General features: G+C 28.7%; 1 protein-coding gene across 1 annotated transcript; it reads right to left on the reverse strand.

Moving 5' to 3' along the window:
* Positions 1-5046: 5046 nt before the first annotated feature.
* Rpt2 (26S proteasome regulatory subunit Rpt2) lies at positions 5047-24466 on the reverse strand. The gene is made up of 12 exons (XM_087159340.1): positions 24150-24466; positions 22361-22426; positions 20707-20800; positions 18086-18210; positions 15832-16017; positions 14078-14206; positions 12781-12877; positions 11431-11519; positions 9939-10039; positions 8461-8557; positions 6828-7037; positions 5047-5253 (listed from the first exon to the last, which is right to left on the reverse strand). Exons 1-12 carry the CDS (start codon positions 24150-24152, stop codon positions 5119-5121), a joined length of 1332 nt encoding a protein of 443 aa, XP_087015466.1. The 5' UTR covers positions 24153-24466; the 3' UTR covers positions 5047-5118.
* Between the last annotated feature and the right edge of the window lie 1693 nt (positions 24467-26159).

Raw genomic sequence — 26159 nt, forward strand, 5'->3', positions numbered from 1 at the left:
AGAAACCAATTTGCAGTTGAAAGCGGATTTCAATGGAATCTCATCTTGCGGATCAGAGAGAAAGGCAGGCTCGGCGCTTTTAAAATCATATCTATTTCTTCACAGCACATTAATTAAAATAAATGTCATTGATATAAATATGTTCCCATATCACAGAATTAAAATAAATAACATAACTAATAGTGCAACATAATAAATTAAAGCACTATTAGTGTAATAGCTTTCAAAACAAGGGAAAATGCAGAAGCCCACATATTGTTCAAACTGATGCATGAACTCTTATCACCATATATGGCAGTACTTTTACTTTCGTTACTTGTACCGCCGGTACAAGTAAAAAGTACGTACTTTTACTTGTACTTCGTTACTTTTTAAATTTAGTACTTTTACTTGTACTTTCGTTACTTTTTTAGGGAAAAAGTACAAGTATTTGTAACGGAAATGCCGAATAAAATCGTTACTTTTTTCTAAAACTCGGTAAGCTTTCTAAAAAAAAAATGATTATGTTTTTTTAATTTACAAAATTAATGTGCAATATATATGCATTCACAGCTAACTTCGTGTTTAAATACCTTGACCTCCCGTGGAGCGCTTATTCAGCGTGGATAAGCACGTTCTGAGAAATTCTCGCAGCAGACTCAGTGACACCACTTTCGAAATGCAATTATTTTGCAAAATGAATAAAAATATTAATTAGCAAGTTATTTTAATTAATTTTTTAGTTTTATGCATTTATTTAATACATTGTAAATAAAAAATTTTGGATTTTGTTATTAAGTTTTTTAATTTTCTTTTTGAACTCACTAATAATACATTAATGACTTAACACATTTTTTACTAAATACATTTTTACCTAGTACATTTTACAACGCCCAGTACAAATAACGCCCAGTCAAATCCTTCAGAACTATTTGTGCTATAGAAAACTATTATAATTACTATTTTAACTCTTGAAAACTCGTAGGTATTAATTCAGCCGCTGATACTAAAATTCGTTTACAAATTTTAATTATTCCGTCAGGCAGAAATGTTCGGAAAATGATTTTCTCGCATGACTTCAGCATTAGCCATTGTTACAAATAAAACTGTAGACTGTTCTGTTTCAACTTATACTGCACATTCAATTATTTTTTGCTAGCTCAAAGATCACAAAGCTATCTGAAACCCCGTGTTTGCTTTGTTTATGTTTGTGCTTTTAAAACGCGTTTCTATAGAGTCAAACAATTTTAAATCAATGGTAATTTAAATAAATAAAAATGATAAACTAAAAATTAAAATCAATAGATAAAATTTCTTTTTCATGCAAATCCATAAAAAGTTAGATACAGTCAAGTCGCTATAGTGAACCTTTAAGGGAACGAAATTTTTGTTCACTATAACCGAGAGTTCACTATATTCGTTATGCGGGCAATTTAACTAATGGTTCCCAAATTCCTCCCTTTTATTACACGTTATTCAAATAAATGACTGAAAAATATTATGTAGTAGCAAAAAATTTGTTATTTTTTATTGCTCTTCGCCCTGCGTACAAAAAAAAAATTTTAATCTTTAGCTGTTGAGCAGTCCTCAGCATCAGATATGGAAACATTTCCCGACTCTCAGATAATTTTTCCTGAATTTCTGTTAGTCAACTTTTTAAACTTGTCTAACCTGCCATTCGAGCACATAAAAGTAATCTCGTAAAATCGCTTAGCAAATTCATCGACATTTGTCGAGATACTGGAAGATTACGGCTTCTTTGAATGCTGAACCACTTCAGTAATGCTTCTTCAATATCCTTGTGGTCTGCTTTTCTCCACTTTTTTCTGCCATTTAAATTTTTTTCATGAGCAGAAATTGTTAATAGCCTATTTTTCCATACGTTACAAACTGTAGATTTGGATAGTTTATATTCCCTGCAAATATCAGCTTGATTACATCCATTTTCAATTTTTCTGATTATGCCCATTTTATCATCAATGGAGAACATATTACGTTTACTGCTCGCCATAGTTAAATTTGAGACACTTGTTTGCAGGCTTTTTTTAACTGCACTGAGAGCAAAAAGGAGTTGAAATGAGGGCCTTATCAGCACATATTAGTAGTGTCCAACTCTTTGACCAATAATGAATAATTACTCATTTCCTCTGACAAAAAATACATATTGATCCCACTGACACCTTACAGGTGCATCATCTGCCTGGGTTGGAAACATCTACTTGATTTGTTTAGGGATGGGAAAGCAAGATAAAAGAAGCAAACAAGAAAAAAATGCTTATCGCTACCTATAAATGGTTTTAAAAATCGGTATATGTATTTATTTTGAAGTAGAAATTTCGAAAATGAAGAAAATAATTAGTCGAAGACAGAAAAAATTTCATTATATTCAACTTCATCACTTTTCTGGTTCACTATATCCACGAAAAATAACATTATACGGGTAAAGCAAGGCACGGGACCGAACATTTCGTTCACTATATCCGAGAGTTCACTATAAACCATGTTCACTATAGCGGGGTTTGACTGTATTAAAATTATATTTTATTTTAAAATTATATTATAATATTCCGAATTTAAAAATAAATTAATGTTCATAGCTTTCAAAATTAAAAATAATTAAGTAAATAACAACAATTTTGCAAAAACATTAGAGAACATAAGAATATTATTCAATAAAATTTTAGGTTACTTTGAATTTTCGGTTTCCTAGAAATGTACTTTTAAATCGTTACTTTTTTTGTTCAGTACTTGTACTTTTTACTCGTTACTTTTTAAAATAAGAACTTTTTACTCGTTACTTTTTTAAAAAATACTTGTACTTTTACTCGTTACTTTTTAAAAGTAACGTTGCCATATATGCTCGTCGCACACATAAAGCTTTTCATTTTAGGTTTTTTTCCCCCACCAATGGCAGGTTGTTTAGCCAAAATTTGTTTTAGTTAAAATAGGCACCTTTAAAGCCTTTTTGAAGCACTGAAAAAATATTTTTAAGCACTTTTTTTATATAAAATAATTACAATCGAGGTATGTGCCCTTATGCATTTTATTATCAATTGTTTTAAGTTTTTCATATATACCCTACCCTACTATAATTAAAGACACACTTTAACATTTTTTTAAAAATTTCTCAAAGAACATTCAGAGTTTTTTTTATAACTTTAAAGGTGTTTGGGTCATGTGATTTGTCATACTTATCAATAAAGTATAAAATTTTCAGAGGTTAAATGGACAGGCACTAAATTGCAAGCAAAAAAAGTGTTTTTGGACACTGATTGACAGAAAATACAGCAATCAACTTGTCTAGATTTATTTTTGTTACTATATGCAATAATTGCATAAAAATTTGTAAACCTAGCTTAAATATTTATGGAGATTTTTATTAAAACTACCTTTTTTTTTTAAATCTTAGGTGTTTTTGCCATAACTTTAAAAATATTCAATAAAATTTGAAAAAATTAGCTAAAAATTGAAAACAGGATACTAGCATTTAAAGTAATACTTTCATACTGTGCATGAGCAGAAAAAATTCCAATAATTTTGTAGAGAACAGTAATTAGTACCAAATGAAAAATGTTACATTTGAAAATCATTTTTTACCAACATCTTATGAAAAAAGCTTTAAAAAAAAGGCACTTTTTAAAAATGCTACACAACATGAATGGTATATCGAAGAAAATTGTCTACATGTGGTCATTATGGGATAATTACTGCCCGATTACTGATGAAATTCACAATTCTTGTAATGTTTCCTTCACCTGAAATTTCAACATTGAAATTTTTCTTTTGTGGTGTGTCATTAAAGCAGATAAAATATCTGCTATAACCACTTTAAATTTTGAAAGTTGCATTGATAGTACTTATCACCATGTCAGATTAATTAATTGTACCCATAAGAGTTATAGCCTTTTATGCATTTTGGCTTTAAAATAAATTCATTTTTTTCTTGATTTTATATTAGGCACTTCTGAAATTGGGATAGTGAAAAGCATATAAAATTCTTTTCCATCCGACTCGTGGAATACTGCTCTTTTCTCAAATTATCACTTATACCTTTCAGTTAACTTATGTTTCACCTATACAGAGCTTTTCGTCAACTTTGCATAATGCCACAAGCATTCATACCTTTTTCCTGGAGTAAGATAAACAATGAGGGATTGGAAATCTAGTTGTCCAAGTAAAAAGTATGACCTTTGCTTAGAAATGGTTTCAAAAGAGACATTACAAATACATACATATTTGGTAGCAACCTTAGTACTAGCCTCAAAATAAATTAATATCTGTTTTGCAATCGCAATGAAAGAATGAGTTTACTATAAGAAATCTACTACCCAGTATACAAAAAATGCTTCAGGGATGCTGCCAATGAGCAGCATTATTACCCAAAGAACGTTCAGTGGTTGCCAATATGCCGACAGTGGTAGAAAAAATAATGCATAAATGTTAACTTACTCATCTATGTTTATTCAAAGAAAATATATGTTTTTGCCTATGTTTTAGTTCCTGCACTGATTAATTATTATTTTTAAAGTTATCTTTTTAAACCATTAGGATTACATCTTAGTACAAAATAATCTAACCATTAGATCAAAAGTTATTAATATGTTAAACGTTTGAATTGAATGCATGTCTTTTTTTCACAAAAAAAAGTTGTTCTCGACTTTATTCTCATATTACTCTTAATTTTTCAGTTAAAACAGTCGTTCTCAATTTTAACCACTAATGGTTTGTAGGTATATATTCGGCACAAGACATAGTAAAAAAAAAAATCCATCAGTCGGCAATTATGATTAAATTAATTTTGTTCAGTACTTGTTTATTTGTTATCTTTGTATGGAGTTTTTCTTTTGTCAAATGAAAAAAATAACTTCTTAATCGAAAAAAACTTATGTTTGATTAAGTGTATTTTAAACCATAAAAAAAGCATTCTTAGAACACTTTTAGCTAATGATGATTAATTAGTCATTCAATTACAGGTTTCATTCAATTCTTAGTTGACAGTGTTACTCTAAATATTGAAAATTCAACATGATTTGTAAGCTTATGAATCACAAAAAGGCTAAAAAAAAAGACAGTCAATGAATTTATTTCAATAATGGAAGTTATAAAAAAAAAAACAAGTGAAGAGAAATCCTACAAAATTTATAAATATAAGCCCTCGGGAGTTCCTTCTTTTTTACGATACAGAACATTCTCTTTAGATTTTCTGAAGTCTTCATTAGTTACTTTCATACGCCTCTCTCTCAGAGCCATCAACCCAGCTTCTGTACAAATAGCCTATAACAAGAAAATAATTTATTTTTTTTAACAAATGCAATCATTTTCATTACATACAAGATTTTATTGTGATTTGTCTTATCTAGTGAACTTTTTCACATTTTGTTTTTTAGTACATTTCAAAAAGCAGTATCTTACTTACATGTTCAATTATGAGTTAATACAGAAATGAATTTGTTACAAAATAAACTAATTTTACACGAACAAATTCGACTGACTAACAAATTAATAAGACAATTGGACAAATATATATGTATATGAGATGTATTTTTTTTAAAAATACAATTATCATCTGCCAGCTTATTACTTTTTATTAAATATTTGTTTATGTGCAGAGAAAAATCTAGTCCAATAGAAATTTTCCTTACTTTTCAGCAATCAGCTTAAATTTCCACAGTACCATCACAACTAATTGAACTATTTATACCATTTTTATTAATAATATAAACAATTTTTCCTCAAAACTTTTAGCAATAAAATGACAAAATTTGTAGTTTTAAGTAAGTAATTTAAAACTACGCATTTCACAGTTTTTAGATTTCTTAAAATCTAATTTTATTACAGTTTAAACTAATGAAAATCAACTTGGATGGCATTAATTGCATAAAAACAAAGATGGTTATCAAAATCTAAAAACAAGTACAGTGGAGCATCGTTTATACGACGCCGAAGGGACCACCGAAAAACGTCGTATAAACGATAACGTCGTATAATCGATTTTTACTTCTAAAACTGAAACTAACTCTGTTTTCAGTTAATTTTAATGTTTAACGTGTTGATTTACATACATTTTTAAATTAGACAAAGCAAAACAAACAAATAACCAAAGAAGAAAAATTGCAGTGAGCAATTTGAATGCATGTTACCTTTAATTATATTTTCTTGCTATTGGTCTCTACAATGCTTTGAATAGCGAGTTGAACTTACTACTTTCCATGACGCAATTTAAATTTCTAATCACGGCCAAATCTAATGGCTGAAGCGCACTTGTGCAATTTGCAGAAAAAAGAGAGCTTTTACATTTTCCAAAATAATTAGTATCGATGGGTACGCTGGACATAGGTCGATAAATAGCAAATTTTATGCTTTTGCCTCTTCATAATATTGTCAAGTTTTTTCAGTCATCTAGTAAAAATTACGGTCGTCATCCAAGAATTCTTGTTGTCACCCTTTTCTGTATCATTCATGTTGGCAAATTCCACCCTTTTTTAAAATACACAAGAAAAAATAAAAAATTAAATAAACGTGAACAAAATCCAAAAACCGACGTATAACCGATTCTGTGCGTCGTATAAACGATATATTTTTACATTAAAATGAATAGGAATGATTTGGGACCACACTAAAACGTCGTATAAATGTAAACGTCGTATAAGTGATCGTCGTATAAACGATGCTCCACTGTAATTGCATGTTTTATTATTTCGAATTGTGAGTGGGAGGTAGTCTTGTATTTTAGATGTATCAAAAGATACTGCCTAATATCCATCCTCAATTTATTTGTGAAAATTAAACAAAGAGGATTAAGTTGAGTATGGTTGGTAGAGAAAGGACCTCTTGACAACTAAGCTTACCTTAATATCTGCTCCAGACAAATCATCTTTTGCCATAACTAAATCATCAATATTTACATCCTCTGCTAATGTCATTCGGGCAGTGTGAATGAGGAAAATCCTTCTTTTAGTCTTCTCATCTGGCAAAGGGAATTCAATTTTTCTATCAATACGGCCAGGCCTGATAAGAGCAGGATCAAGGGTTTCTATTCGATTAGTTGCCATCACAACCTATGAATAAAATTGAACATACATTTAGTTCATAATTCATTTAATATGTAGAAAATATTAATACAATATTTAGATTTTAACTATTACAGAACACAGAAAAGAGATTTTTTATTAAAGAATGAAAACAATGTGACTTTTTTGAACTTATTATTTAAAAATTGATAAGAATTAATAAGCAATTTAATGTAATATACATATATGCATGCTACTCAAGTTGAAAAATTATTATAAAAAATATTAAATAGAATTTAGAATTTCACTCTTTTGGTGATAAATATGGCATTAGCGTGGTTTTGTAAACTCCCTTTATTCATATTATTTTCTTTCAATATTGTGCAGTGTTTTTAAACACCTATATTTTAATCTTTAACGTTTAACTTTAAATTACACTTTCATTAAGTTAAATATTTTTATTAGATTATAAGTCACACAATCATCATTTCTATCAATTAGTTTTTGACACCATATTGATATTTGTTGTTTCTATCCACCACACTCGGTTTGAGGTAACAGTTATATCTTATTGTATATTTACATAATTTTAAACAAACATTCTTTATTAAGTTGTATGTTTTAATTAGATTGTGCATCAATGAGTCCAATACTCAATTTTTTTCCAAAATGATTAACTTTTGATTCCTTATTGCAAATGGATGAGGTTATCTGCCACATTCTGTGCCAGCCAATACTGAGTATTAAATTAGAAACCATGGTCTTAGTTGATAATCATCATAATGAAATTATCTTGAGTGGGATTTCCATGCTCTGCATTACAGTGTATATCTGTAACAATATTCTAGATTTACATGACATTTAAACAAAACAATCATACCAACTTCAAAGCATGCTAACAATATTCACACAGCACCTTTGCAAAAAAATAAAAACCTTTAATAAATAAAAAAAATGAAAAATTAGTGTAAAAAATTCTAAAGATAAGATAAATTCTAGCTGATAGCTAATAATTCAAATAAATATTTTGAAACAAAAGCACATAATAGAATTTTGCAGATAAATAGCTTTATTTACAAAACAAACTAAATCAACTGAAAATATTTCAGTAAAAAGATGTAAACATCTAGTGTATGAACAGAACGATTTCATAGGTTAAGTTTAATTAAAAGTAAGGTATATTCAATAAATGTATTAAATCAAAAGATTTCCCATAAAACGCATTTAATAGTTAAATAAAAATATAGTTTGTAATTTTTAAACAAACGAAGGTTCTGGATCAATTAGATTTATTGAACAAACTGGATTAAATATTGTTCTGACAAATGGCACTCTACTGACCTGTGGATATGTTTATACAAATTTTGCACTCTTTAATCTCGTAATTATTAAATTTGTTTTAAAATGCTGAATGTTACAATTTTAAGACTTTTTGAGATGAACTTAAAAGAAAAATTAGAAGCAAATATACCTTTACATCACCCCTTGAATCAAAACCATCCAACTGATTCAACAATTCTAACATTGTTCGCTGAATTTCTCTTTCACCACCAGAGTTTGAATCATATCTAAAAATAAAAAAAAAGATTTTAAAAAAATCAAACCTAAAAATCTACATGTTATACCATGAATGAAATTTTTGAGGAACATATGTCTAATCTGATCATTAATTTTAGTTTTGCATTTTTTAACAATACTTGTTTGAAAATGGGCGAACACACAGTTATGACTGTAAACAATTTTTAACAGCTTTGAAAAGTTTGACATCAGCTAAAAGCATTATTTACAGGGTATGTGCTACATTTTTGATTTTCAAATTCATGACTTTTCATGATTAATTCCAAGAATTTTTCACGACTTAACAAAGTTACTAATTTCTCCGACAAAAACATAACGATAAATTAAAAAAAGCATTATAATAACATTCATTGAAATGATAGGTATAACCAATACTGTTATACTCTGCATCTTCATATTTATAGATTTTAAATTTTAAAAACAGAGTAAAGAAAAAGTTGAAACAATAAAATAGCTGAAAATTATACAAAAGCAAGTAATTTTTCTTTCTTTTTTTCTGCAGAATTACATTCTTAAGATACTTTTCTGGTTCATCAGAAAGGAAAGAAATACTCCTGATTTTTCTGTTCTCATTTCATACTTCTGTTCTCATTACGGAATAAAAAAATTCGCCAATAACTGGCTTGCTTCAGCTAGAATCTTAAATTGATAAAATAAAATAAAAATAAATAATAACAAAAATTCTGAAATCACAGAAGTTTAATAGATGATTCGCTCTAGAAATGTTTTTTCTTTCATGTTTTCAAAGAACACCATAACTTTTAAAGAACATGATAAAAACATTTTATATTTTAATCAAATAAGACTGAGAGTGGGGACTTTGTTATAAATTCAGATATTCGGAACACCATGAAATTGGGAGGAGGGGGCGAATTCCATTTTAAAAATTAGATTTTTCGGCAACCTAAATCCATGACTTTTCATGATTTTCTTTAAAAAATTGTTACAAATTCAGATATTCGGAACACCATGAAATTGGGAGGAGGGGGCGAATTCCATTTTAAAAATTAGATTTTTCGGCAACCTAAATCCATGACTTTTCATGATTTTCTTTAAAAAATAGTTAAAATCATGACATTTCATGACAAATTTTGTTCAATACTGAAATTCATGACTTTCTAGGTGCGCGGATATCCTGTATTTAATTTTCACTTTATTTCCAATACCATTAAGACAAAAAGAAACTACAGAAAGTATCCAATTCAGTACAATGTAACATTTTCTACCTCACTTTTGTTTACAATTTTTTACATTGATAACATAAATTAAAGGGCTCATTGATTTAACAAATTTATAATATGAGAAATTCATAAATAATGTGAATTCAGAATTAGATTTTTTAAAAAAAGTCTCACAGAAAAATAAAATTACCTTTTAGTACCAACAGCGTCAATTTCATCAATGAACACAATAGAGGGAGCATGTTCTTCTGCAACTCTAAATAATTCTCGAACAAGCTTTGGACCGTCACCCTGAAAGAAACATTTACAAAACATGTGAATTTGTTTATAATGTAACTAAAGGTGATAAAAAAATCTTATGTAAACTTAAATAGATATAATTAAAGGTTTTAAATAATAAGATTCATTGTGCATAAAAATGAGATTTTTTTAAACAATCAAACAAAGGAGATGTAAATGTTAACAATCATTAATTTACTGTAATTGGTAGGCAAAATCATTAGAAACACTCAAAATAAATAAATAAAAAGAAAAATAAGTCTCTGGAACCCCAAACATTTTGTTTTGTGGAACACTTGCCACACTTTACAGTTTAGAGCGAACTCTTGCATACCTAATATTAAAGTTTTAATAATTCATCAACTTCAAATCTGTTTTTGACAGATGGTAAAGTGTTACTCACAAGAAAATACTTTTAACCATATTGTAATAAACATTAAAAAAAAAAAAACGTTATTGCAATTATTATGGATTCTAATTAAAATTCACCAAATAAAATTTAGCCTGTGCCAAAATTATAAATAACTAAGCAAAATAACAGCCTGTAATAAAATAACTAAGCAAAAAATAAATGCTGATAGTGAAAGATATGAACCTGATGCTTTTGATTTAATAATATATGTTCGATGTTTGGCATCAATTTATTAGACTTAATTACAAATATTTGTGGTCAGTGATGTTAAGAGATAGTCAACTGTGATGAGACACTTTTTTTACCAAGTATGAAAATGGCAAAGCAATTAAAATCTATATTCCACAATTTTGTGACCAAAATTACAGATATCAATTTCAAAAAATTGCCATTCAAGTTCTTCATTTGCTTTATTCTGATCAATTCCTTTTGCAATACGACAACTATTTTGCTGCTGCCACTATATTGATTATCTACTGTATAATTATATAACTAAAAAACTATCTAAGGTAGTTTTAAAATCTTTATGGAAAGGCATTTAAATATTAAATGCTGCATCTTTCTGTCACTTTGTCAATGAATGACAAATTAGAAAACATCACGTTCCACATTTAGCTTTATTAGCTTAATTCAGAAAGGAAAACTGCAATGATTGACTCCATTGAAATCAAATTTATACTATCGCCTTATAATTGCAAAATAATCATAATAAATTACATAAGCAAATCTGTAAGACAGGCCATGTCTGTTTTGACCAAGCAGGGGGACAAGAATTTCTACTGCATATAGATGTAGAGGAAACCAACTATTGGGGGCTTCCATTTACATCATAAATCCATTACCCATTTACTCACAAGCACCTGAACTTTTATCTTTTGCCAACATGGACTGCTTTTTGGTAGTAGACGACCCTTGGACGTTGATAAAGAACAATTCCGGTATTTAGGCTCTACAGTACACACAAAGAGAAAAGAAGAGGAAAAATACTTACCAAGTATTTCTGGATTAACTCAGATCCTACAACTCTTAAAAATGTGGCAGAAGTTTGATTGGCAACGGCTTTGGCAAGTAATGTCTTACCTATGAAAAAATAAAGTTTATTTTAAATGAATCGGTTGAAACCTTTGTTAGCATAAAAACTGAAACACACACTGCTGTTTGAAGGAAGAAAAAACAGATTTTATAACTTTTTAAACTATTTATTTTGATATAATTCTTAATAATACACATATACAATACAAAGTTAACTTATGTTCATAGCATAGTTCTTGGCAATTTATTTTAAGCTTCAGATAGATCAATAATCATTAATATGATAATCAGAACATTGTTAAATTATAACACATATGAAAAAAATTTTGAGCTGAAAAAGAAATGTGTGAAAATACATGCTTTAATATTCTTTCTACTTGTTGCATAAAATTTACTTTATAATAAAACGATATAATCGAATTTTGAATTTTATAATAACCTTTTTCTGTTTGAACTTATTTTATTATGTGTTATTTTGATGTTGTTGTTGTTAATTTACGTCGCACTAGAGCTGCACAATGGGCTATTGGCGACGGTCTGGGAAACATCCCGGAGGATGATCCGAAGACATGCCATCACAATTTTGATCCTCTACGGAGGGGATGAATTTGTTAGGGGTGTTATTTTGAAGAGACTATTTTAGTACTTTTCGGAAGGTCTCGTTAATAAATATTAAAAAAATTCTCGTTTGATCTGATAAATATATACGTCGCAAAAGACAGTAAAGTGAATAAAGAGTGGTTAGAGATCAGTAAATACATTTAAAAAGTAAACTGCATGTCTTAAATTTACTGCGCACAGGTGATATTATTCTGTCACAATCAAATGTTTTAAATAATCTTCTGGATAAAAATAGTGTGGTAAAATATGTAGTAAAAAAAGTATAAAACATACTAGTTTTTATCATTAAATTTTTTTTGCTTAATTGCCTATTTTAAAAGTGTTAAAGTAAAAAAAAAAAAGTGAAAATAAAAGATGAAAATGGACTCTTTTGTTTTCATTTTTTGTACTCATTTTTTTGCATTCTCAAACATTCTGATATTTTCATAACCAGAAGGAAGAGAAAAAAAAAGTAAGATTATTTCCCTATTTGATTATTCAGTTTTGGAAGATAATAAATGTTGAGAATAAATTTTCGATAAATATTAAGCTTTATTAACAATCAAAACGGATTATTTATAACACAACCCACTGTTTTTTTTAATTTTTAAAACAAAATCATGAAAACTATTTAAAATAAAATAACGCTACATACAAACGTTATAGTATCTAAGTATTATTGTAAATTTTTAAAATCAATTTTAATCACCTGTGCCAGGAGGTCCATACAGTATTACACCTTTAGGGGGTTTAATTCCCATTTCTTCATAATATTCTGGATGTGTCAGGGGCAACTCAACAGATTCCTAAAAAATGTATAAACAGTTTTAAAAAAATTATGCTTGTAAACATTAAAAACACCAGTTAAACAAACACACACACAAAAAAACAATACTTTAATTAATTCTAATTGATATTTAAGGAATATAGAAAACGAATGTTATTCACATCATATTACACACATACTATATTTATCGATATAATGATACGTAGAAAAATAGTAAAAACTAACTTATTAATTAATAAAGAAAAGAGAATATTTATAAATACTAATGATAAACTATACAACTAAAAAATGAATGCAATACTAATAGAATTGTTGGAAATTAATTCTAAAGAAGGTGTTTTAAATAATTTGACTTTTTTCCCCAACAGATGCAAAACAATCTTTTCAATTAATAAAAATTTTTTTTGTTATTTTTTGCTTATTTTACTTGTTTGTAAATGATTTTATGTGTAGGCAATATGGCCTCCAAAGAAAATTCAATTTCAATTCATTTATTCATGAAATCATGCACAAAATCCATGAAAGAACTCACAAAATAAATATGGTAAGACTTTGGTATTTTTTTGTAGTGCTAAGTTGCCAATGCATTAATTTTCCCACATTGTGTTTGCTTCTTTATTTAACTAAGAATATTTGTTTCTTTATTAAAAAACAATAAATTTATGATTTACTGTTATTTAATTTTTTTTATGGTCATTAAAGTTGACTCCAGAAGGCATGCCCGGTAAATATTTTTTTCATCACACATTGCAAAAATTTTATCTCCTAAAAAATCTCTTAATATTTTAATTATTTCACAGATTATAAGAAGTTTTGAATTAAAATTATATCTATCAATTCATAACAAAATAGAGTGGCATAATGTTATCAGTTTTGATGTTCATGAAAAATAATATCATGTACATTAAATATTAGAAATATTTTAAGGAACTGAAAATCACAACTATTGAGTAAGCAAATGCTTTGATTATGTTTTGTTGCAAAATAACTTTTTAAAAATCTCTGTAAATATTAATATGAATAAGTAAGTAAGTTGAGTCAATTATAGGTTTTAATGACTTAAGAGCTTAGCCTGTAAAAAACAAAATTGGCTATATTAAAATGAAAGAATACATTAAGGTAGCACAAAAGTTTCTCATTGATTTTTATTGCTTAATCAACAACTGCTTTGAAAAGCAAAGAAAAAATAAATTTGGTATATCATATTAAAATATCTTACCTTTATTTCTTGAATCTGCTGGTCAAGACCACCAATATCTGCATATGTTTCTTGTGGTGCTTTTTCTAATTTCATAACAGTAACCATCGGATCAGTGTCATCTGATAATACACCAACCACAGCATGGACCTAAAGTTTAAATATGTATTAAAAATACATGGAATAGCACTATTGGTATTAAATGTAAATTGACTTTATTTAAATACTAGCCACCCTCAAAAACCAGTTGGTCTGCCCTACAAATTCAATGGTTTCTGTCATTAATTCTGTTATTTTAACGACATTGTACTAAAATACTTGGCTCTCCCTCATGGACTTCCTACTTTCTGCATACTCATTAACTAGCATCATGCAGTAGAAAAAATTAACAAATTTAGCATTACAAATTTAATTAATAGTTTAAATAGGTGAAGGCTAAAGTCTATTCTTTTTGTTCATTAAAGAAGTAAGATGACAAATTTTAAAAAAATTGCTGTTATATACAAATTAGATTACACTATAAAGTAAATAATTTTATGACATGTTTGAATTTATTTAAGTGACAAAAAGTGTGAATCAGTATTAAATAACACAATGCAAAAAATAGCATACAGATCTAGTTAATAAAGATAAAATTAATTAAATAAAATTAGAGGGCAATAAAATTATTTATAGAATAGATGAACAATCATTTGATCCAATATGAAGTTAAAAAGCATGCTTTGGAACAAAATTAAAGTACAAAAATTTAGGCACATAAACCAACATTCAACTAACTGTAGGAGAACACAGGGCACTTTAGGGATACCTTAAATTTTAGTGTTGATTTTGTAAAAAAAAAGAATCTGTTCTTAGGATATTACATTACGCAGCAGTCAAATTTCAAAAAGAAACTTTTTATACGAGAAATCAACTCATTTCAATCAGAGCACTTGGAATTAAGTACGTACTTTTCTATTAGTTTTAATGCTACAAGATGCATAAGTGCCAACTTTCAAAATAAGCTATCTGTAATCTGAATTAAAATAACAATAAAACATTAATAAAATTCAAATTAGCACAATTTCAAGGTGTTTTTACATGCTAATTCAATATACTTGATATTAATGATATTATGTATGGTCGTACCATAAAAATAAAAAATTTCCAATATTGGCGGCAAACACCAAAATTTTATAACACTGGGAAGTTAGGAGGGAAGCTTATTTTGAAAAGATTATGAAAATTCTTAAAAACTGTAATTTTTATAACTCAACCATAAGACAGTATTTCTGACTATGAAATTTTAATTTCTGGCCCCTTTGAAAATGGGAGTTATTACAGAACAGAGACTGAAGTGGGATATACAGAGGTGGGTGCAACTGAAAACTGCGTTCCAAATGCCACAGTTTTCAATAAGGAAAAACACAAGAATCACCAGCTCATAGCTACCCCACCAGAAAATATTGAATCTGCCGATGTAAGTGACTCTGTGACTAAGCCGATCTAAATACTCAGATGAAAAATAAGCAAAAACTTATTCTGAATTTCTCATGGAATTTCAGGTTTTGTTTGTTTATTGGACAATTGGCCTCTCTATAAAAAATTTCTAAAACAAAATAAAAAAGTTTAAAATCAACAAGTTTTTGTATGTTAAACCCAATCTCTCTTTTTAACAACCAAAAATTATGCCAAAATTAATTTCACCTAAAAATATGCCAATACTCAACAAGATGAGCAAAACACTAAATTTAAATTCTACAAAAACTTTTTTAACATAAAAACTGTTATTTTACTTTGTGATTCAGCAAAACCGAGCAGCCAGGCTCCAATTGATCTTTGTCAACAAAAGATAATATGCTAACATAATGTTCACTGCCAACTGAAGTAGATACAATTGCATGATTATCATCAATTATCTCTTCCAATGTTCCAACAGACATCGGTGTTCCTCGCAAATCATCAACTTTAGATCTTTCTTCCTAATGTTAATAATAAAATACTAAGATAAGAATAGTTATAATATTAAAGTTTGATAAGCAGCGTCTTAAAGGATTTCATAATAATAAACATAATTTACAATAAAAATATAACAATCCACAATTGTGCATTACTCACAAATAATTTATAGAAGTTAGTAAATAAAGTAGTTGCTTGACATTTCAGCTGTCACGATTCCAACCAGTGTATCATATTTTACAAATGTTTTTTTTTTTTTTTTTTTTTTTTTTTTGAAAAAAGGTGGTCAATTATGAAACTTAAATTTTAAAGGATTTTTTTGGTTTTACATTCTCTATTTTCATAACTACTAAAAAAAAAAAAAAAAAAAATACAATTTAGTCCCCAAACACCAATGAACACAATATCCAACATCACCCTTATAAGGATCAGGATCATCAATGATGATCCTGATTCTTATAATCATCAATAAAGAAAATGAATCTAGCAATGATGATGAAGATAGTACTGATGAAAATAGACTTATACGAATCTCCCATACAGATGGACTAAAAGCAATCAGTTATTGAATATATCAAACAGGAAGAAGTAACAACAGTAACCCTGTTACTTTTAAAAAATAGCAAAACATTACAGCAGGGAAATGCCTAAACAGCTTAAAAAAAAGACAATTGACTTTAAGAACTAACTCTTTAATGACAATATGAATCTAGGATGTGGTATGAATAATTTGTGTTTTTAAAATATGCATTTAAATCTAAATTATTTGTTTTATTTAAAATTTTTGCTTAAAATGAATAAGTCTGGGTCTACATTAATTATAATCTAGACTCTACTATATATGAAATAGGCAACTTATTGCTTAAAATTATAAAAACAGCTGAAAAGTCATACTTATGACATTATCATACAACTTGATGTAGACTCAACAACTACATCATCAAAGATTTATTTCCTTAAGGTCATTTCCAATTCTAAATTTCTGTTTTATTTTAATAAATATAGAAAAATTGATATGAAAACTTTTTTTTCAGCTATTAGTTAAAGTTTGATTGTCTACAGGTTATGCAGATTAAATTGAATGCCTCAATGATAATTTGAAAAACGAGAAACTTTTTGTAAATTCCCTTTCATAACATTTACACTTTTCCACAAATCACAGTAAATTTTTTTTACAATATCTGTATTTTTAAATAACTAAGGTAATACTTAATGAAAATTACTACAAATAAACAAACAAAACAAAAAAAGATAATATTTAAGTATATTTTAGGTTAGTAGTATTTAAATTGTTTATATATGACTATAAAAGAAACAATGTATGCATGCAAGCAAGAATTATGGCCCAATAACTGAAGCTGTGGTGTCAGTATTTGAAATGTTGAGTTATAACTTTCCTGAGAGCTCAACTCTGACTTATATGCAATTAAAATTTCAGCTGAATTCCAAGAAAGCATTAATATATGATATTAATAATATACATAATTAATTTCAAATTAGATATTTCTTTTCTTTTTGCAGGATTAGAATAAAAAGGTATACAGTTCTGTAAAATATGATAGTATAGATCTTTATCAATAAATCTAATTCATAGCCATTTTAATAAAATGGTTCACAAAAACATCTTCACTTGTTTAATTTACAGAAATACTTATGGCATTTAGGTAATAAGGTTATGAAACAAAAAAGTATAAGACCACTGTACTGTAATATCTAATTACATTAACTCCGAATTTTTAAATAAAAAATTTAAACATAACAAATGAAAATATAATATAACAAGTAGAGAAAGTTAATCAACAAGATTCCTTGTTTTTAATAAAGTAGGAGAAATTTCTTACAATATTAAAAAAGCTGTATTTTCTATGGTATGGTAGAAGCATTTTACTTCCAAAGTAATATTAACCTTATGAAAGAAGAACTAACATTAACATGCGTCAAAAAGTAATGTGTGAAAATTCTCTATTAACAAAAAAATAATAATAACAATAAACACAAATTTAAATAAATCAAACTTTTTAAAAAATAATTGTAAACTTATCATATCATATTCCTAAAAGAAATCAATATTTTCATCCTTTATACTCATACCTCATGTTTTTCTTCTTGAGGTTTCAAACGTTCCTGGTTTCTCAGAAATTCTTCCTCCATAAGTAAATAATCCTTAATGCGTTCAAGCTTCAATAACTTCAAGCGACATCTGGTATGTGGAGTAACTATATCAAAGTGAAAACACATTTAACATGGGACTATTAAATGACTTTTTTAGAGGTGCATAACACTCTTCCCCATATTGTTTTATAAAATATGCATTCTATGAGTCATTAACTCTTAAAGAGAACTTATCTTCATAAACTTAAAATTCAGATTTTCTACAACTGCTTCAGATTTGCTGATAATTTTTCACCACTATAATTCAAATCAAGAAAATTACAACTTGCTTTGAAATCAGGTAGTTCTTTAAAATCATTTTTTCAGTTGAGTTCTTACTTTTATTTTAAAGAAAAAATTTACTTAATTTTTTCTAATTATCCGGAGAAACAATTCTTAAAAATAATACATACTGCAACCTAAGAGACTTCAAAGAAACAAGAAGCTGGTATAGATGGACAAAAATATCAATAAAATTTATATTTTATCAATAAAATAAAAGATCAAATAAACCAGACCAGAATTAAAAGACCAGATCAAAATCAACCCTAAACATTATTGGATTGCATTGATACTATACTATGATAAACCTTTACACTCATAAATTTAGGAATCAAACTCTAAGTTGAAATAAATTCTCTAGCATTTTAAAGAATTTTAAACAAAAGACAATGATTAACTGCCCACTGATCTTAAAAAAATTTAATTCTCATTGTTAAAAAGATGAATCAAAATTCTCAAACTGACAATTGCATCATAAAATATTTTTTTATGCACAGTGATGAAAGAGCAGCATAATCACTTTGAGGCAAATAAATTTGATTTTTGGAGCAGGTTGCAGCAAATAATCTTATATTCATAGAAACATAATGCTTGTAAATTTAGATTTTTGAGCATAGTTGAGTTCATAAATTAACATTTTATTTTATATTTAACAGAATTCGGAAATAATGCATAGTAATTTTTCTGATATTTCCTCACCAATTTAAGAAAAGAATGAATCGCTTCGAAATTAGGTAATTCTTTGAAATCATTGCTCCCATTGAGTTCTCACTTAGAACAGATCAAAAATCATTACTAAACATAGTCAGATTCCATCAAACAATACACCTTTTACTTTTACATGCATAAACTTAGGACTCAAATTCTAAGAGAAAAAATAATTCCCAACATTTTAAGAAATTTCAAACAAAAGGCAGTTTAACTGTCTCAACCCTTGGAAAAAACAAAAAATTTTCCCTTCTAGAAAAATTTATCAAAATCTTCTAAAGTAACAATTGCATCTTAAAGAAAATTATTCAAGCATTATAGTAAATAAATGTTTTACTATGTTTTAATAAAAACTCTCTCCCAATAAAAAATTGCTTCAACAGAAATGATCTTTTATTACATTTGCGTTGGAAAACTACAAATTTTGCATGTAAAGAATTCAAATAAAAAACATTTCTGCAAAAAAAAAAAAAATTCTTTTGTTTTGAGGGAACATTTTTATTTTACATGAGTAAAACCAATTTTTATATCCTGAGTTTTCCAGATTTTGCCTGAGGCATACGAGCTACATCCTGAGAGTGATTTGGGTAATGATAGTTTGAAAAAGTAAGAGTTGTGTTGCAATAAATTCATTTAGGGAACCAGATATAAAAAGAAATTCAGGAAGATCTGGTTAATTTATAATTAATACATCTCGACAAGAAGTTTTTATCAACATTATATAATCAAAAATAGCTTTGCCATTTGATATTTATACGTATGTCATAAAATTCACATTCTGTTTTTCTTCACTTATCAGGTTCACAAAAATTGTGTTTGGCCGCAGATTAAGATTCTGTTACAATTCTATTTTCGATAATATTGAAAATTATGTTTGTCAGAAATTATCAGATTTTCTGTTATTGAAAAGGAGGTATTTTTCTAAGTTATAGAAAATGAGAAACATCTTATTTTATTAGTGAATAAATAAACTGGAATTTGAATTTTTTTTAAGTAGCAGAATTTTTTCTCTAAGAGAAATAAATAACACTCTTATAATCTTATGTGCTTATTACATGGCTCATTACACGGACTCTTGCTGCTTTATTTATTCTTGACGAATGGCTACAATGCTATAGGGAGAATCAACATAATTTTTTTTTTTTTTAAATATTATTACAGTGGATTTGGAAAAAATTTGTCTTCCGTTATTTTTTATTTACGTTCAGAATAAATTGAAAGAGAAAAATAGTATATTTGCAAGTCGACTCCTTTACGAAAGAACAGCTTCGCTCTAATTTGATGTGAATTCAGGTTAATAAACCGTGTTTACACAGTAATGTACTAGTCTAATCTTTTCCCACTATATATGCAGCACTTGAAACCCTGAGTTTTGTGAAAGATACATTTCTAAAAAGGAAAATATTGAAAAGAGCACATGTTTTGTAAAGAAATATTTTGGGAGTAATCCATTTTAACTCACATTCTATAAATAGACTCAAATTTATCCTAATATGACCCATGATACAATACTTTTTTCCCTCCAGCGTCATAAAATAATCATGAGCTAGTTTATAAAAACAATTCCTTACCTAATGGTAGTTTACTAGCTGCTTCTGGTCCCTTTTGTCTCTTCTTCTTCTTACCAACCCTGGTCGGTACAGGAGGTTCATACTTCTTCTTTTTCTAGAATGATAACATAATTAAACAAATAGTAATTGAAAGCAAGAAAACAACAATGAAAACTATAGTATGAAACACTTGTCCAATGCTTTCTCACCTTGCTTATGGGCAGACTAATATTTTTTTAATAGTAAAAAATGGTCCAAAAAATTTTTTTTTAATAACTATATGTAAAATATCTATCTAATTAAAATATGAATTTTAACTAAAGTCAAATACTAGAACCAGTTTTTAAGAAATAATTTCATGCATTGCACTTTGCTTTTTGGCATAGTTTAATACTAAAAATATATATAGAGGGTGATTCTAAAAAGATGGGCAAAATTTTAGGAAGTGATAGTACACACACAAGCAAACAATTTTTATCAAAGAATGCATAGTCGAAAACAAAACGCAAAGGTGCTCGCGCATTTGAAAAGTTGTTTGGCGCAAACGTGAAAGCTCCATTCCTGTTGCAAGTTACTGCGCTGGGTTACTTGTCCCCAAGCTTTCGGCCGCTGCAGGGAAAGTTCATGATATGCCTGGCGTGTTTCAGAATGTTCGCCTATCTTTTCTTCGCCGTTGTACTGCGTGCATAGCCGCTGCCGGCCACTGTTTTGAACACTTATTGTAATCACATGCCATTAAATTTGCTTTTATAACTTAACTTCATCGTTCTTTGTGTATTTTTGCCTCATATAAGAACATAAACTTTGACGCCCTCTAGCGTTTTCGCATTTTGTTTTTGCCCATGCATTCTTTTATAAAAATTGTTTGCTTGGGTGTGTACTATCAGTTCCCTAAATTTTGCCCATCTTTTTAGAATCACCCTGTATAAATTGCAATTAATTGTAGAAACATCAATTTGTCATTTACAGTATTATTATTTCTTATTTTTCATTTAAAAAAAGAAACAAAAAAAGGAACGAAAGCGAAGGAATATAACAGTTGATAACTTAAAAATTGGCTCCAGATCCCAGAAACTTTATATTTTTGTCAATTTTTACTTAATTGGCATGCTTATTAAGTAATTTTTTGCAGTAATCATGTCTAAATTTATTTATTATTACTTCTATAAGCTGTGGAATTTATTTACCAATTATAAATGCGTTATTAAAATAGATTTCTCTTCATCTTTGAATTCTTCCATTATGGGTAAGTTCATATAATAGACAAATATTTGAATGTGTAAATTTAAAGTTAAAAACCTAACAAAAAGATAAGGGAGTTCAATAACATATCATCAAAAAGAATGCATAATAAGTCCTTGTGAATTCTCAATTTTTAAACATAATAGAAATTAACATCTTACAGCCATAGCAAAGTGATTAAGAGGGAATCTACAATCATTTTAATTTACCACATGATTAACTACGATATTTTATTATATTGGTAATGAAATTTCTCAATCAATTTATTCGACAAATAAAAAGAAAGAATATCAAAATTACTTTACATGGGTGATATTAATTAAAAATATGTATAGCAAGTTACATAATACAAAAAAGATAATTGTTCAAATTAATAGAAGTAAAAGGATAAATATTTGTAACTAATCATATTTAATTTTTTTTTAAATCATACTTTATCATCTTTCTTATCTCCTCCACTTCCACTGCCCCCAGGGCCACCAGATGATTGACTTTGACCCTAAATATGGGGAAAAAATACATAATCAACTAACCATTTTAGGTAAATTATACACATTAACATGAAAACATTAGTTCCGTTTTTCAATAATAACTTTTGTATGCTAAAGAGCATTACCCAAATATAAGGTGTCATTCTACAAAAGAACTTAAGAGTTGAACGGCTAATTTCTGTAAATATGAACACATAGATCAAAAAGCTAATATGTAATTGATAAATTGCATTTGAGCTTTTTTTCAATTTATTTAACAAACATAAGCCTGAACGAATTTATATTTTTATAATTTCAAGCGAGAGAAATTATAAGTGAGATTTTTAAGTTCTAAATCTGCAAAAAGAAAGAACGAAAAAACTTCAGAACATAATACAGAAACTAGAAACACTAAGAAAGTAATTAAAAATAAATAATCAGGCCAATAATTTAATAAAAATTTCAATTGCTCAGGAGAAACATTTAGGTGAGAAACACCACTATTATTATGTTTTTGTGAATTGTATTGTTATCAATTTCTAAATCTTCAAATAATGTTAAGAAAAAGTTAAATGTCTCCTCACTATACTGTTTCAGGACTATCAATTAATCATTTATCGAATGAAAACAGCCTCGTTTAGAGTATTAATTTGTATGAAGACATTACTTAATGTAGCTTAATTTTTTTAAAAAAAAAAAGGCTCTGCCTTTTAAAGATGAAAAAAACATGGTAAGTTATGCACAACTTCATTCTGGGGAGATTTCCGTATCGTGATCTGTGGCAGAATAATCGACAAATCTTGGAAACTTCCGGGCAGCGGCCTGCGAGAAACTAAAAAAAAAATCACAGAAAGGAACCAACTCGAAAGGTATAACTCATAGCCACCACCGGGGCAAACATCTACAAGTTTGTTTTTTTTTTTAAATTTGCAAGTTTAAAATATTTGGCACCTTGGCAATTGTAGTTGGCGCGACAGATCACGCTACCGAAATATCCCCTTTGTCCGAGGGTGGCTACGAGTTATACAGTTCGAGTTGGTCCCTTTCTGTGATGTTTTTTTTTAGTTTTTCGCGGGCCGCTGCCCGGAAGCTGCCAAGACTTAGCAATTATTCTGCTACAGATCAGGATACGGAAATCTCCCCCAGGTAACTTTGAAAATTGCCTAATTCTAACTAAACATTAAGTTTTATAACCAAAAGCCGATAGAAACTTGATTATTCTACGCCCAGCTCAAACTGAAGAATTTATCTTACACTATGATTAACTCACTATCCATAACAAATCGTACAAAAAAATATGCCCGAAGTAAAACACAAAAATTATATATATTTTATTGCCTTTAAAAACCAATAAATAAATATTCTTTCCCTAAAAACAAGTAGAAAAGAATGCTAGTATCTCGGGGTTGTAGAAGTTAATGTGAGGAAAGTATAAACCTCAATTGTAAATTATTTCTAGGTTAATTATAGCCTTTAAGCTTGTAAAAAGCTTGAATGATTCAGTTCAGTGGAAATTTTATTGCATAATGAAATATAATACATGTACTTCAATCTATTTAAGTAGAAGCCTAATTTTATCGAAACAATTCATGACATTGGTCATACAACAATTACTACCCAATAATTAGGGAATTATAACAAAATTCTTAAGCTTTAAAATAGGTTGATTTCGAGAAAAACACATACATTTAAAAAAAAAATCTAATTAGTACAATAATTTATAAATAAATAAGAATATATATTTCAGCTCACCATTGTTTTCGTTTCAAATACAGATTGACGATTACTTGCGAAAAGTCAGTGTGCAATGTTAAAATTGCAGTTAGCACTATTATCCTAGTATTTTTAATGGAATAATGGTAACTACCACAAACATTAACTTTAACTTTAAAAACAAAATTTAAACGTCAACAAGGTTTCAGAAAATATCAACGGAAAACATCAAATGTGCAATACGGCGATATGACGTAAAGAATGTAAAGATTTATTAAAATTTTACTGTTATATTAATAAGGACTTCACTTAAATAATGAGTCCCGCAGTGGACTGATCGTTAAGACATGGTTCCCAACATTTCACCGAAGTCAAACATCACTGTCTGCGGTCAGTGTGCGGGTGGGTGACCACTTGGATCAGTCTGCGTAGGGACCGAGGGTGTGCGGTATTGGTCCTCGTTAAACTGTGCTACCGTAAAGTGCTCGACTTCGCGAGCAGGTCGTCGAGCTACCGAAGCGGAGGTGCCATCCCCTTCGCAGAGGATCAAAATTGTGATGGCATGTCTTCGGATCATCCTCCGGGATGTTTCCCAGACCGTCGCCAATAGCCAGTGGTGTAGCGAGGGGGGAGCAAGGGGGGGCATCATGCCACGGGCGCTACTCACAAAGGGGCGCCAAATGATCAACAAAACAAAATTGTTGGATAATTTTTATTTTTATTATAATTTATTTCTGGAAAATATATTTTAAATTTAGTGCCAGTGAAATATAATAAATGTTAATTCGTAAATAAAAAGGAACACTAATCGAACTGCAATAATATATTAATAATAGAAATGGCACGTCTTTTCTAATATCAGGGCTGACTCGACCTGTGTCTGTCAGCACTTCCTTATGGCATCTACGCGTTCCATGATCTTGAATTATTAACTACTGAACTTGCCGAAATTCGAGACAAACTCTGTGAAGAGGCATTAGAAAAAGCGAAGTCTCTTTGTGAAAAATGGGATATTGATACAACAATACGTGTAAGAAAACGCTGCAAAATGCCCGGAGAATTGGCTAGAGATGTTGGTATTTCGGCAGAAAGTGAAATTTCTCGCGTTATGGAAAGCGTTCTTGATCGTCTCTAACAAGAAATATGTACACGATTAAGTAACCTTAATTTCAAATTTGCATTTCTACTAGACGTTGAAAATCTATTAACAAGGATAAACGACCTTGAAAAAAAATTTAAAAATTTGGTGAATTTTATGATACAGATTTCAATGGAATAGAACTCGTTATCGAAATATGTGACTGCAAAATGTTACTCAGCAGTAGAAAAAAAATCGAACCTAAAACTCCATTAGAATTTCTTACTTTTATAATCTCGTATGGAGAAGATGATTTTCCAAACCTGAGAGTGGCACTTGAAATACTCCTGACTATCTCAGTATCAATTGCTAGCTGCGAACGTCCATTCAGCAAATTAAAATTAATTTTGACATATCTACGATCAACGATGGGACAAGATCACCTAAGTGACCCAGCATTTTTAAGTGTGGAAAGAGAAAAATTTGAAATTATCAGCTTTGATGATATTATTGATAAATTTGCTTCATCAAAAGCAAGGAAAATTTATACATAGTAATTAGTTTTATTAATGTATTATTATCATTTAAATATATGTATCTCCTTAGAGATAATAAATATTTACTTTTTATTGTTTTAAAACTGCGTGTTTTAAAAATATTTCTTTATAAATATGATTTGTTGTTGTTGTTGTTGTTAATTTACGTCGCACTAGAGCTGCACAATGGGCTATTGGCGACGGTCTGGGAAAAATCCCTGAGGATGATCCGAAGACATGCCATCACAATTTTGATCCTCTGCGGAGGGGATGGCACCCCCGCTTCGGTAGCCCGACGACCTGCGCGCGAAGTCGAGCACTTTACGGTAGCACAGTTTAACGAGGACCAATACCGCACACCCTCGGTCCCTACGCAGACTGATCCAAGTGGTCACCCACCCGCACACTGACCGCAGCCAGTGATGCTTGACTTCG

Source organism: Parasteatoda tepidariorum, chromosome 3, assembly GCF_982258835.1.
Source record: "Parasteatoda tepidariorum strain Cologne lab strain chromosome 3, Ptep-v5.0, whole genome shotgun sequence".
Lineage (NCBI taxonomy): Eukaryota > Metazoa > Arthropoda > Arachnida > Araneae > Theridiidae > Parasteatoda > Parasteatoda tepidariorum.

Bases quoted from the DNA above. Each gene is read 5' to 3' on its own strand.
- Rpt2 (XM_087159340.1), bottom strand. The intron at 8,558-9,938 runs GTAATTTTATTT...TTTTATTTTTAG, and splicing joins GACGCTGTTGGTACTAAAAG to ATATGATTCAAACTCTGGTG. The intron at 5,254-6,827 runs GTAAGCTTAGTT...TTCTTGTTATAG, and splicing joins TGTCTGGAGCAGATATTAAG to GCTATTTGTACAGAAGCTGG.